General features: G+C 50.8%; 1 protein-coding gene across 2 annotated transcripts in view; it reads left to right on the top strand.

The window, feature by feature from the left end:
* slc9a6a (solute carrier family 9 member A6a) overlaps positions 1 to 14,081 on the top strand; it is a 103,251-nt gene that overhangs the window by 31,475 nt on the left and 57,695 nt on the right. For both annotated transcript variants that reach the window (XM_041196203.1, XM_041196204.1), the window contains exon 6: positions 813 to 918. In XM_041196203.1, coding sequence (XP_041052137.1) covers positions 813 to 918 — 106 coding nt within the window. The remainder of the gene's footprint in view (positions 1 to 812; positions 919 to 14,081) is intronic.

Here is a 14,081-nt window from a genome sequence, read left to right as displayed (position 1 = left end):
TAAAGCAATTTAGGTTGTCAGCCTATCACCCTGACTGTCAAGGTGCCTTAGAAAGGTGACATCAAACTTTAAAGACTATGATTCGAGCTTATAGTTAAGATTATCCACATGATTGGGACTGAGAGATTCCATTCTTCTTGTTCGTTATTAGGGACACCCCTAATGAGTCAACAGGGTTCAGTCCTTTTGAGTTAATTTATGGTCATGAAGTAAGGGGACCATTCAGACTGAATCAAGAGAAATTCTGAAAAAAGACACATGTTGAAGCATTTTGTCTTACACTCATCAGGACACTTCGCAAGAATACCAATATAATGGGAAAGCAACAACTTATACTGTATGAGAAGAGAGTGCTAAATGGTCGGCAGGTGGACTCCGATTGGTAGAGGTGTTGCCATGGAGAATGCACCAATTGGTGGTGACTAATAGTTAACTGCCAAGCATTGCTACATATATTAATATACAGGGCCCTGTTCTTTGCAGACAGAAAGAACATGTACACACATTGCACATGTTTCAGCTAAACAAAATAAGTGACAGCTATTTGCTGACTCATTCCTTAGGGCAATGCCTCGACCAATCAGGGTCAAGCTGCCTCGTTTAAATTTCAAACAATGCTTGGCAGTTAACTCATTACAGACCAAGTGCTGGAAAGTGGGATTAGGCTGGGGGGCTTGTTTTTCGTTCGGCACAGACACAGTGGGCCAAGTGGCCTCTTCCTGTGCCATAAACTTTCTATGATTCTAAATTCTGATGTTATATGGGGAGACCCAGTATTGAGGGTTTTATTAATGACATCCATTCTCTTGCAGTGACTGTGCTTGCAATATTCAATGAACTACAGGCTGATGTGGACCTGTACGCCCTGTTGTTTGGAGAAAGTGTGCTGAATGATGCTGTTGCCATTGTCCTGTCTTCGTAAGTATCCTGCAGCTGATTATTGAATAAGAGAAACTCTGTCAATTGTTAATTAACAAGACACCAAATGAATCCCCACTGATACCCAAATTAATCTGTTTGTTTTGAGCTTTTCATTTCCCTGCACTCTTTTGTAAAATGTTTTAATCTGCAGTTTATTGTCACCATATCCCCACTATTCATTATGTTTTGAGCTGGGAATGGGATGCTGCTAGTTTCAGCATTCCCTTGGCAGTTTAAGCATGGACTAAAGCTACCTCTGCACGTACCCCAACAACAGCCTCTGAGACCCTAGTACCTGCAGGTTAGTGGTTTCTGTTTCCCACATCTGGTGAGACTGCCACTCAGACTTGTACTGTCACTATCGATCCTGGCAGTGGATTCCAGATCCTAAACTTATTTCATGTTAGAAACTTGCATCCAGCAAACAGAGAGAACTTTCCCCTCTTGTCCAGAATGAATTTGAACCCTGGCCCCAGAATTGAAAGGTCACCTGGCCTCAAATCATTTCAATTTCTGTACTAACACCAAACTAATGGACCATGAAAGTCTGATATGCCCATCAGTCCCCTCCCCTCTATAGCCCATATCATGTAACAGTTTTGAGGGGCTGAATGAATGAGTGTGTGGAGTCCTTAAACAGAAAGGGTTGCCAGTGTTTAGCGAAAGCCCTCGGAGAGTGAGCAGTCTCTCAGGATTGAGGGTGACTTGCTTCTGCTCTGGCTCAATGGGTCCTGACACAGCTGATAAGTCCAATGTGTGACCTGGAGACACTCTGTCACATGTGGAGAAGATGGTGCTTGGAGGATTGGGTAGATGAGATTGGTACATGAGAAGTATATGAGCACTTGGAAAATTACAAAATAATTAGGCTGAATCAGCCTTGTTTTACGAAAGGAAAATTGTTCCCCCTGCCCTGTCCCCAATTCCAACCCATCTCCCAACACTTGCAACTGAGTGGGCTCCTGAAGCAGGGTCTCCTGTCCCACTTTGGATTCATTCTATAGGGTGGATAGAGAGATGCAGATTCTGGGCAAGTCGATAAGTCAAAATCCTGCCTAGACTCTACAGCTGGAACCAGATGGAGAGGGCACTTCACCCTTACTCTTAGCCCCAGTGAGGGAACCAACACAGGAGACAGCAGTTTACAGTTTATAAGCCCAACTCAACTGTGTAAGGGCAGGTACCATGGTTTACCTCCAACAGCACCATGGCTTACCTCCAACAGCGCCATGGCTTACCTCCAACAGCGCCATGGCTTACCTCCAACAGCACCACGGCTTACCTCCAACAGCGCCCTGGCTTACCTCCAACAGCGCCCTGGCTTACCTCCAACAGCGCCCTGGCTTACCTCCAACAGCGCCCTGGCTTACCTCCAACAGCGCCCTGGCTTACCTCCAACAGCGCCCTGGCTTACCTCCAACAGCACCATGGCTTACCTCCAACAGCACCACGGCTTACCTCCAACAGCGCCCTGGCTTACCTCCAACAGCGCCCTGGCTTACCTCCAACAGCGCCCTGGCTTAGCTCCAACAGCACCCTGGCTTACCTCCAACAGCGCCCTGGCTTACCTCCAACAGTGCCCTGGCTTACCTCCAACAGCGCCCTGGCTTACCTCCAACAGCACCATGGCTTACCTCCAACAGCACCCTGGCTTACCTCCAACAGCGCCATGGTTTACCTCCAACAGCACCCTGGCTTACCTCCAACAGCGCCATGGCTTACCTCCAACAGCGCCCTGGCTTACCTCCAACAGCGCCATGGCTTACCTCCAACAGCGCCCTGGCTTACCTCCAACAGCACCCTGGCTTACCTCCAACAGCACCATGGCTTACCTCCAACAGCACCATGGCTTACCTCCAACAGCACCATGGCTTACCTCCAACAGCACCATGGCTTACCTCCAACAGCGCCCTGGCTTACCTCCAACAGCACCCTGGCTTACCTCCAACAGCACCCTGGCTTACCTCCAACAGCACCATGGCTTACCTCCAACAGCGCCCTGGCTTACCTCCAACAGCGCCCTGGCTTACCTCCAACAGCGCCCTGGCTTACCTCCAACAGCACCATGGCTTACCTCCAACAGCACCCTGGCTTACCTCCAACAGCGCCATGGCTTACCTCCAACAGCACCATGGCTTACCTCCAACAGCGCCCTGGCTTACCTCCAACAGCGCCCTGGCTTACCTCCACCAACAGCACCATGGCTTACCTCCAACAGCGCCCTGGCTTACCTCCAACAGCACCATGGCTTACCTCCAACAGCACCATGGCTTACCTCCAACAGCGCCATGGCTTACCTCCAACAGCGCCCTGGCTTAGCTCCAACAGCACCCTGGCTTACCTCCAACAGCGCCATGGCTTACCTCCAACAGCGCCCTGGCTTACCTCCAACAGCGCCATGGCTTACCTCCAACAGCGCCCTGGCTTACCTCCAACAGCGCCCTGGCTTACTTCCAACGGCACCATGGCTTACCTCCAACAGCGCCCTGGCTTACCTCCAACAGCGCCCTGGCTTACCTCCAACAGCGCCCTGGCTTACCTCCAACAGCACCATGGCTTACCTCCAACAGCGCCCTGGCTTACCTCCAACAGCACCATGGCTTACCTCCAACAGCACCATGGCTTACCTCCAACAGCACCATGGCTTACCTCCAACAGCACCATGGCTTACCTCCAACAGCACCATGGCTTACCTCCAACAGCGCCATGGCTTACCTCCAACAGCGCCCTGGCTTACCTCCAACAGCACCCTGGCTTGCCTCCAACAGCACCCTGGCTTACCTCCAACAGCACCATGGCTTACCTCCAACAGCGCCCTGGCTTACCTCCAACAGCGCCCTGGCTTACCTCCAACAGCGCCCTGGCTTACCTCCAACAGCGCCATGGCTTACCTCCAACAGCGCCCTGGCTTAGCTCCAACAGCGCCCTGGCTTACCTCCAACAGCACCATGGCTTACCTCCAACAGCGCCATGGCTTACCTCCAACAGCACCCTGGCTTACCTCCAACAGCGCCATGGCTTACCTCCAACAGCACCCTGGCTTACCTCCAACAGCGCCCTGGCTTACCTCCAACAGCGCCCTGGCTTACCTCCAACAGCACCATGGCTTACCTCCAACAGCGCCATGGCTTACCTCCAACAGCGCCCTGGCTTACCTCCAACAGCACCATGGCTTACCTCCAACAGCGCCCTGGCTTAGCTCCAACAGCGCCCTGGCTTACCTCCAACAGCGCCATGGCTTACCTCCAACAGCGCCATGGCTTACCTCCAACAGCACCATGGCTTACCTCCAACAGCACCCTGGCTTACCTCCAACAGCGCCCTGGCTTACCTCCAACAGCACCCTGGCTTACCTCCAACAGCGCCCTGGCTTACCTCCAACAGCACCCTGGCTTACCTCCAACAGCGCCATGGCTTACCTCCAACAGCGCCCTGGCTTACCTCCAACAGCGCCCTGGCTTAGCTCCAACAGCGCCCTGGCTTACCTCCAACAGCACCATGGCTTACCTCCAACAGCGCCCTGGCTTACCTCCAACAGCGCCCTGGCTTACCTCCAACAGCGCCCTGGCTTACCTCCAACAGCGCCCTGGCTTACCTCCAACAGCACCATGGCTTACCTCCAACAGCGCCCTGGCTTACCTCCAACAGCACCATGGCTTACCTCCAACAGCGCCCTGGCTTACCTCCAACAGCACCATGGTTTACCTCCAACAGCGCCCTGGCTTACCTCCAACAGCGCCCTGGCTTACCTCCAACAGCGCCCTGGCTTACCTCCAACAGCGCCATGGCTTACCTCCAACAGCGCCATGGCTTACCTCCAACAGCGCCCTGGCTTACCTCCAACAGCGCCCTGGCTTACCTCCAACAGCACCCTGGCTTACCTCCAACAGCACCATGGCTTACCTCCAACAGCACCATGGCTTACCTCCAACAGCACCATGGCTTACCTCCAACAGCACCCTGGCTTACCTCCAACAGCGCCCTGGCTTACCTCCAACAGCACCATGGTTTACCTCCAACAGCGCCCTGGCTTACCTCCAACAGCGCCCTGGCTTACCTCCAACAGCGCCCTGGCTTACCTCCAACAGCGCCATGGCTTACCTCCAACAGCGCCCTGGCTTACCTCCAACAGCGCCCTGGCTTACCTCCAACAGCGCCCTGGCTTACCTCCAACAGCACCCTGGCTTACCTCCAACAGCACCATGGCTTACCTCCAACAGCGCCATGGCTTACCTCCAACAGCGCCATGGCTTACCTCCAACAGTGCCATGGCTTACCTCCAACAGCGCCCTGGCTTACCTCCAACAGCGCCCTGGCTTACCTCCAACAGCACCATGGCTTACCTCCAACAGCGCCCTGGCTTAGCTCCAACAGCACCATGGCTTACCTCCAACAGCGCCCTGGCTTACCTCCAACAGCGCCCTGGCTTACCTCCAACAGCACCATGGCTTACCTCCAACAGCACCATGGCTTACCTCCAACAGCACCATGGCTTACCTCCAACAGCACCCTGGCTTACCTCCAACAGCACCATGGCTTACCTCCAACAGCGCCATGGCTTACCTCCAACAGCGCCCTGGCTTACCTCCAACAGCGCCCTGGCTTACCTCCAACAGCGCCATGGCTTACCTCCAACAGCGCCATGGCTTACCTCCAACAGCACCATGGCTTACCTCCAACAGCGCCCTGGCTTACCTCCAACAGCGCCATGGCTTAGCTCCAACAGCACCATGGCTTACCTCCAACAGCGCCCTGGCTTACCTCCAACAGCACCATGGCTTACCTCCAACAGCACCCTGGCTTACCTCCAACAGCGCCCTGGCTTACCTCCAACAGCACCATGGCTTACCTCCAACAGCACCCTGGCTTACCTCCAACAGCGCCATGGCTTACCTCCAACAGCGCCCTGGCTTACCTCCAACAGCACCATGGCTTACCTCCAACAGCACCCTGGCTTACCTCCAACAGCGCCATGGCTTACCTCCAACAGCGCCCTGGCTTACCTCCAACAGCACCATGGCTTACCTCCAACAGCGCCCTGGCTTACCTCCAACAGCGCCCTGGCTTACCTCCAACAGCACCCTGGCTTACCTCCAACAGCGCCCTGGCTTACCTCCAACAGCACCATGGCTTACCTCCAACAGCACCATGGCTTACCTCCAACAGCGCCATGGCTTACCTCCAACAGCGCCCTGGCTTACCTCCAACAGCGCCATGGCTTACCTCCAACAGCGCCCTGGCTTACCTCCAACAGCGCCCTGGCTTACCTCCAACAGCGCCATGGCTTACCTCCAACAGCGCCCTGGCTTACCTCCAACAGCACCATGGCTTACCTCCAACAGCACCCTGGCTTACCTCCAACAGCGCCATGGCTTACCTCCAACAGCGCCCTGGCTTACCTCCAACAGCACCATGGCTTACCTCCAACAGCACCCTGGCTTACCTCCAACAGCGCCATGGCTTACCTCCAACAGCGCCCTGGCTTACCTCCAACAGCACCATGGCTTACCTCCAACAGCACCCTGGCTTACCTCCAACAGCGCCATGGCTTACCTCCAACAGCGCCCTGGCTTACCTCCAACAGCACCATGGTTTACCTCCAACAGCACCATGGTTTACCTCCAACAGCTCCCTGGCTTACCTCCAACAGCGCCCTGGCTTACCTCCAACAGCGCCCTGGCTTACCTCCAACAGCACCATGGCTTACCTCCAACAGCGCCATGGCTTACCTCCAACAGCGCCCTGGCTTACCTCCAACAGCGCCCTGGCTTACCTCCAACAGCACCCTGGCTTACCTCCAACAGCACCATGGCTTACCTCCAACAGCGCCATGGCTTACCTCCAACAGCGCCATGGCTTACCTCCAACAGCGCCATGGCTTACCTCCAACAGCGCCCTGGCTTACCTCCAACAGCGCCCTGGCTTACCTCCAACAGCACCATGGCTTACCTCCAACAGCGCCATGGCTTACCTCCAACAGCACCATGGCTTACCTCCAACAGCGCCCTGGCTTACCTCCAACAGCACCCTGGCTTACCTCCAACAGCACCCTGGCTTACCTCCAACAGCACCCTGGCTTACTTCCAACGGCGCCATGGCTTACCTCCAACAGCACCATGGCTTACCTCCAACAGCACCATGGCTTACCTCCAACAGCACCCTGGCTTACCTCCAACAGCACCATGGCTTACCTCCAACAGCACCATGGCTTACCTCCAACAGCGCCCTGGCTTACCTCCAACAGCGCCCTGGCTTACCTCCAACAGCACCCTGGCTTAGCTCCAACAGCGCCTTGGCTTACCTCCAACAGCACCATGGCTTACCTCCAACAGCGCCCTGGCTTACCTCCAACAGCACCATGGCTTACCTCCAACAGCACCATGGCTTACCTCCAACAGCACCATGGCTTACCTCCAACAGCGCCCTGGCTTACCTCCAACAGCACCATGGCTTACCTCCAACAGCGCCATGGCTTACCTCCAACAGCGCCCTGGCTTACCTCCAACAGCGCCATGGCTTACCTCCAACAGCGCCATGGCTTACCTCCAACAGCACCATGGCTTACCTCCAACAGCACCATGGCTTACCTCCAACAGCACCCTGGTTTACCTCCAACAGCGCCATGGCTTACCTCCAACAGCGCCATGGCTTACCTCCAACAGCACCATGGCTTACCTCCAACAGCACCATGGCTTACCTCCAACAGCACCCTGGTTTACCTCCAACAGCGCCATGGCTTACCTCCAACAGCGCCATGGCTTACCTCCAACAGCATCATGGCTTACCTCCAACAGCACCATGGCTTACCTCCAACAGCGCCCTGGCTTACCTCCAACAGCGCCCTGGCTTAGCTCCAACAGCACCATGGCTTACCTCCAACAGCACCATGGCTTACCTCCAACAGCGCCCTGGCTTACCTCCAACAGCACCCTGGCTTACCTCCAACAGCACCCTGGCTTACCTCCAACAGCACCCTGGCTTACCTCCAACAGCGCCATGGCTTACCTCCAACAGCACCATGGCTTACCTCCAACAGCACCATGGCTTACCTCCAACAGCACCATGGCTTACCTCCAACAACGCCCTGGCTTACCTCCAACAGCGCCCTGGCTTACCTCCAACAGCGCCCTGGCTTAGCTCCAGCAGCACCATGGCTTACCTCCAACAGCGCCCTGGCTTACCTCCAACAGCGCCATGGCTTACCTCCAACAGCGCCCTGGCTTAGCTCCAGCAGCGCCATGGCTTACCTCCAACAGCGCCATGGCTTAGCTCCAACAGCGCCATGGCTTACCTCCAACAGCACCACGGCTTACCTCCAACAGCGCCATGGCTTACCTCCAACAGCCCGTGAAACAAAAGGTGAGGACTGTGTGTCCTGGCAGGTTACAGACAATGTATGTTGACGGCATTGATTGACTAAGAGTACACAAGTTCAACATCAACACTGCTGCTCTCCAAGAGACTAGTTTGACTGACACTGGATCAAAATGTGAGGCCCATTATTGGCATGGCAAATGTGCGGAGTGGGTTGACGTAGATAAATGAGATTCCTGCCCCAACCTCTGAACACCTTGTATTTCTTTGTCTGCTATCTGATGGAGGTTTGTCACCATCTGCACTTATGCACCAACCTGTGTGCCAATGCTGAAGACAAAGATCATTTCTACAACAACCTAGATGATATTCTGAACCATCTGCCACATAGAGAAAAGGTATTTCTCCTGAGGAGCTTTAACACAAGTGTTGGATCAGACAGTTTCATGCCAAACATGCCTCAGTCATTGTGGTGTTGGCAAGATGAACTGAAATGGACAGTGGCTACTAAAACTTTGTGCACTGGGTGGACTTTGCCCTGGAAAGTGTTGGTAATGCAGGAATCGCCACAAGATCTGAGATCGAGACACTGACACCAACTTGATATGATAATCACCATCTTGCGACAGTTTGCAGGGCTTTGGGAAAACCACACCTGGAATAGTGTGTGCAAATTTTGTCTGCGTAAAGGAAGATTATACTTGCATCGGAGGCGGTACAGCCAAGGTTCACTAAATTGGTCCCTGGGATGAGGGTTGTCCTGTGATGAGAGGCTGATTTAATTGGATCTATATTCTCTGGAGCTTAGAAGAACGAGAGGCAATTTTATTTAAGCATACAAGATTCTGGAGGGGCTTGACAGGGTAGATACTGAGAGGTTGTTTTCCTTGGCTGGGGAATATAGAACAAGGGGGCACAGTTTCAGGTTAAGGAATCGACCATTTAGGACTGATACAAGGAAAGATTTCTTCAATGGGTTGCAAATCTTTGGAATTCTCTGCCCCAGAGGGTTGTGGATGCTCCATTGTTGGATACATTTAAGGATGATATGGACAGATTTTTGGCCTCTCAGGGAATCAAAGAATAGAAGCAGATGGGAATGTTTAACTGATGCTGAAGGTCAGCCATGATTATATTAAAGGGTGCACCAGGTCCCATGGGCTGCATGGTCTTCTCCTGCTCCTATTGCTTATGTGCTTAGATGATGTGATCTGTCCAGCGTTCTTCACGCCCACACCTATCACAATGAGATACTAATCACTTGCTTGTCAGGAGCAGGTTGAAGGCATAACCACGGAAAATACATAAGTCCAAACACAATGATATTCCGCAAATCAAATTTCATGCACGAGGAATGATGACGAACGTCCAAAGTTCTTCCATCTGAGGGCTCACCAGATAATGCTGAACAAGCATGGAAGTCCTCTGGTCAATCATCTACAAAGCTGCAGTAATCATGTTTGGCAAAGAAAAAACAGGAACAAAGATTGGTTTGAGACCCACTTTGCAGAAATGACTTCTGTCATTCAGCAAAGAGAACAGCTCGCCTGGCTTACAGCCTCTAATGCATTTGACAATCTCAGGCTAGCTAAGGCAAATGTGCAGAAGACAGCAAGGTACTGTGCCAACAAGTATTGGATCAATCTATACGAAGAGATACAAACTGTTAGTGACATTGGTAACCTGCGCGCTCTGTCTGACAGGATCAAAAAAGAATGAGGCCCAACTATTACCAAAGTTGCCCCTTTGAAATCTGGGGACAGAGAAATACAGATTGACAGGAACAAGCAGATAGCATGTTAGGGGGAGCGCTACTCTGAGCTATACTCATTTAGGACAAATCTCTCTGATGATCTTCTGCAGCTACCTGTCATGTTTAAGTTTGATGCAGAACCCCCATTATTTGAGCTCAAAAAGGCCATTGACTCCCTAGCAGCAAGGAAAGCATCTGGAAAGGACAGAATACCAACTGAGCTACTTAATATGGAAAAACACATCTACTGCCTTACCTTCATGACGACCTCATCCTCTGCTGGAGAGAAGGCTCTCTCCCACAGGATATGCATGATGCAAACATCATCATGATATACAAGAACAAAGGCAATCGAGGGAATTGGAACACTTACTGGGGCATCTCACTCCTCAACGTCATTGGGAAAAATTTTGCCAGAATCATTCTAAACAGGATCCATCGACTAGCGAACAGAAGACATGAAGAGGCATAATGTGGCTTCAAATCTATGATAGACATAACCTTCCTACATCAGCTTCAAAAAAGGTGCAGAGAGCAGCAAATACTGCCCTACCTTACTTTTGTGTACCTCACTAAAGCATGAGCAGGAGAGGGTCTCTACTGGATACCAGAAGAAAATTGGTTGTCTCCCCAAGCTTTCCAGTCTCACACAGTCCATGATAACAGGACCATTCAGTTCAACACCACCACTTCTTACAGGTTTGAGACCAAGAATAGGGCAGAATAGGACCATGGCTTAGCCCCTAATCTGTTTGGCATCTTTTTCTCTGTCCCTCTGACCTATGCTTTCCCTGCCAATATAGGAGGAGTGTATCTCCATACAAGATCAAATGGAAACTCAACCTTTCAAGACTGAAAGCCAAGACATGTCCTGATTAGAGAACAATATGCTGCTGCTGATGATGCACTCATTGGCCAGACAGAAGACCAGCTCGAAAGACTCATGGATCATCTGTTCCATGCTTGTCATGTCCTCTCTCACCATCAGTGTCATGAAAAATATAATTATGGGACAGGGTGTTGAGTCTCTGCCCGTGTTCAGACTCCGCAACGCACTACTGGAAGCAGTCAGTAAATACTGTTACCTCGGATCTACAGTGACAGACAAGCTGCTTCTTGACAAAGAGCTCAGCGCACACATTGGAAAGGCAGCCACCAACTTTGGCCAACTAATGAAACAAGCATGGGGAAACCACACACTGACCTGTAGGACCAAGATGCTTATCTGTAAAGCCTGTACCCTCAGCACACTGCTGTATGGCAGCAAAGCCTGGACAACTTACACCTACCAAGAGCAGAGGTTCACTACCCTCCACCTCTGATGTCTACGATGCCTCCTTGGCATCATGTGGAAAGACACAGTCACCAATGCAGCAGCCCTTTCTAGGGCAAACATACCAAGCATGCTCGTGCTAATCAAGCAAAGGTGGCTTCATTGGCTTGGGCATGTGCACAGGATGGAAGGAAATGCCATAATGGGTGAGTAACCCATGTCAGGAGACCAGCAGGGTGCCCAAAACTGAATCAAGGATGCTGCCAGAAGAGACATCAATCATGACAAGTGAGAAACTCTAGCAGACGATCGGTGTAAAACCAGCCGTGGGCAGGAGTTTGCCATCATTATGACGTGTGGTTTCAGAAGCTTCAAAGCAGGCGTCAGCAGAATCATCCTGCGCCATTGGCACATGCAGGGCAGGTAGTGCATGAAGGGTCAGGTAGATGCATCGTTTGGAGGTTTCTGCGCTCTCTCCGACTCCTCGACTTCACCTCTCCATGTTCCCAAGGAAGCCCCTCGATGTGCTCGGTGCCTTCCCAAACGAACCTTCTCCATTTTGGTCAGTCACAAGCCGGGGATTGCCATGAGTCGACGGGAATGTTTGATCTCTACAGGGATGCTTTAAGGACATGCCTAAAGCATTCCTGCTGTCTTGCTGGGAGTCTCCTGCTACTACCAAGTTCCTAGTAGAAAAGCTGCTTCAAAAATCTGGCATCAGGCATACAAATGTCATGTCCCACCCAGCAGAGCTAGTTTTAAGCGATTTATGCCTTGATGCTGGGGCTTTGGTGAGACCTGGAGAACTGTTTGCAGCTTTGTTTTCCTTGCCTCAGGAAGGATGTACCTGCCTTAGAGGAGTTGCAGTGAAGGGTCAATGGATTGATTCCTGAGACAAGGGGACTGTCCAATGCTGAGAGGCTGAGTGAATTGGGCCTATGCTCTCTGGAGTCTAGAAGAATGAGAGATGATCTCATTGAAACTCATAGAGTCCTGATTAACAAGGGGGTGAAAGGTTATTGTGGTTAGGTGGGAATGTGAAGTTGAGGTTACATTCAGATCAGCCATGATCTTATTGAATGGTGGAGCAGGCTCGAGGGGCTGAATGGCCAATCCAGCTCCTAACTCATATATTCAAAACATACAGGATTCTGATAGGGTTTGTAAGGGTTGATACTGAAAGGTTGTTTCCCCTGTCTGGGGAATTTAAAACACGGGGGCACAGTCTCAGGATAAGGCCTGATCTTTAGAACTGAGATAAGGAGAAATTTCTTCACTCAGAGGGATGTGAACCTTTGGAATTCTCTACCCCAGAGGGCTATGGATGCTCCATCATCGAAAACATATAAGGCATAGACAGATGTTGAGAATTAAGGGATATGGGGAGGGGGCAGGAAAATGGAGTTGAAGCCCAAGATCAGCCATGAGCGTATTGCATGGCGGAGCAGACTCGATGGACTGAATGGCCTACTCCTCCTGTTTCTGTCCGGCCTGCTGTTTTGAGCAGGACTGAAATGCAATGGTTTGGCTGCTCTGGGAGTATCAGTGTGCCTTTGCCTCTACTCCTGTCTTGGTGACTGTGTGTGTAGAGGGCTCAAGGTTCATAACCCAAGAGGGCAGCCACATGGAACCTTGTTAATTGTCTTCTGCCTCGTATTGGTGAAATTAGAATCCCAGTATTAGTAAAACTTATCTTTCACTGAATCACCTTAACTCTTAATATATTTAAGCACAATAATCACACTCAGACCATCTATTTACAGAATTCTTAATTGTTTTGAGAAACAAAGAGTGCGTGAATCCATTGGGACTCGACTGCCTAATGCTACAGGGTTGGAGCAAAGTCCTATAACTGCATGAAAAACGCACATTGGATGTGGAGTAAACTTTGGTTGTGTGAACTCTTGGTAGCATTTGCACAGAAGAAGATGTAATATTCACATAACCTGAACAATATTTGCATACCTCTGATTATGTAATAATTGCATGCATGAATATGTAATATTCACATACATGAATACATCATAATCACATACATGAATACATTATTGCATATACAAATACATAGTTGCATACATGAATATGCAATAATCACTGACGTGCAATATTTGCACATGCAAGTGTAATACTTGTATGCACATAATATTTGCATACATAATATTTTCACACTTGAATGTGTAATATCTGCCCACACAAATGTCATATTTGCATACACAATGCATAATTGCATACACAAGTACATGCTATTCGCATACACAAGTACATAATATTTATGTAGATAAAGACATTCATAACATGTCTACATACATCATTGAAGGAAATTTCTAAACTGCACTTGCTACTTATCTGAATCTCTAATGCATGTTCTTTCTGAATTTCTGTGCTGCGTATTCCATACCTGGAATGGTTTTATTTCTAAGGGAGCACAGTGTTACTGGGTGTTGTCTGGTGGTGTTAGCCATGGGGTAGATGTACCACATACAATATCTGTGTCTACCTGTCCTGGTGAAGGCTTTCTCTCCAAAGACACCAACTGCTAATCCAGATTCCAAACTCCACCCTGAAGATTGAGTTGTGATCTCGCTGTGCTACAGTTGACCTCCAGTTTGAATTTGAAGTTGATTAGCCTCTCGTCTGTTTCCATCTCCTTCAGCCTAGTGACAGGATCATGTGCTCATGAAGGTTGGGTCCAGGATTCTGCTCGTGGGTGTGAGGGTTAGATTCAGCACTGAGAGTAATGAGCTCTGCTCAGTGAACACAGGTCTCCCAGAATCTGAACTCGATGTAAATGAGATCATGGGATCACAGAATTGTTACAGT

This window comes from Carcharodon carcharias, chromosome 9, assembly GCF_017639515.1.
Source record: "Carcharodon carcharias isolate sCarCar2 chromosome 9, sCarCar2.pri, whole genome shotgun sequence".
NCBI lineage: Eukaryota > Metazoa > Chordata > Chondrichthyes > Lamniformes > Lamnidae > Carcharodon > Carcharodon carcharias.
Note: the sequence above shows the minus strand (reverse complement) of the source record. Positions and strands in the feature narration are given on the sequence as shown.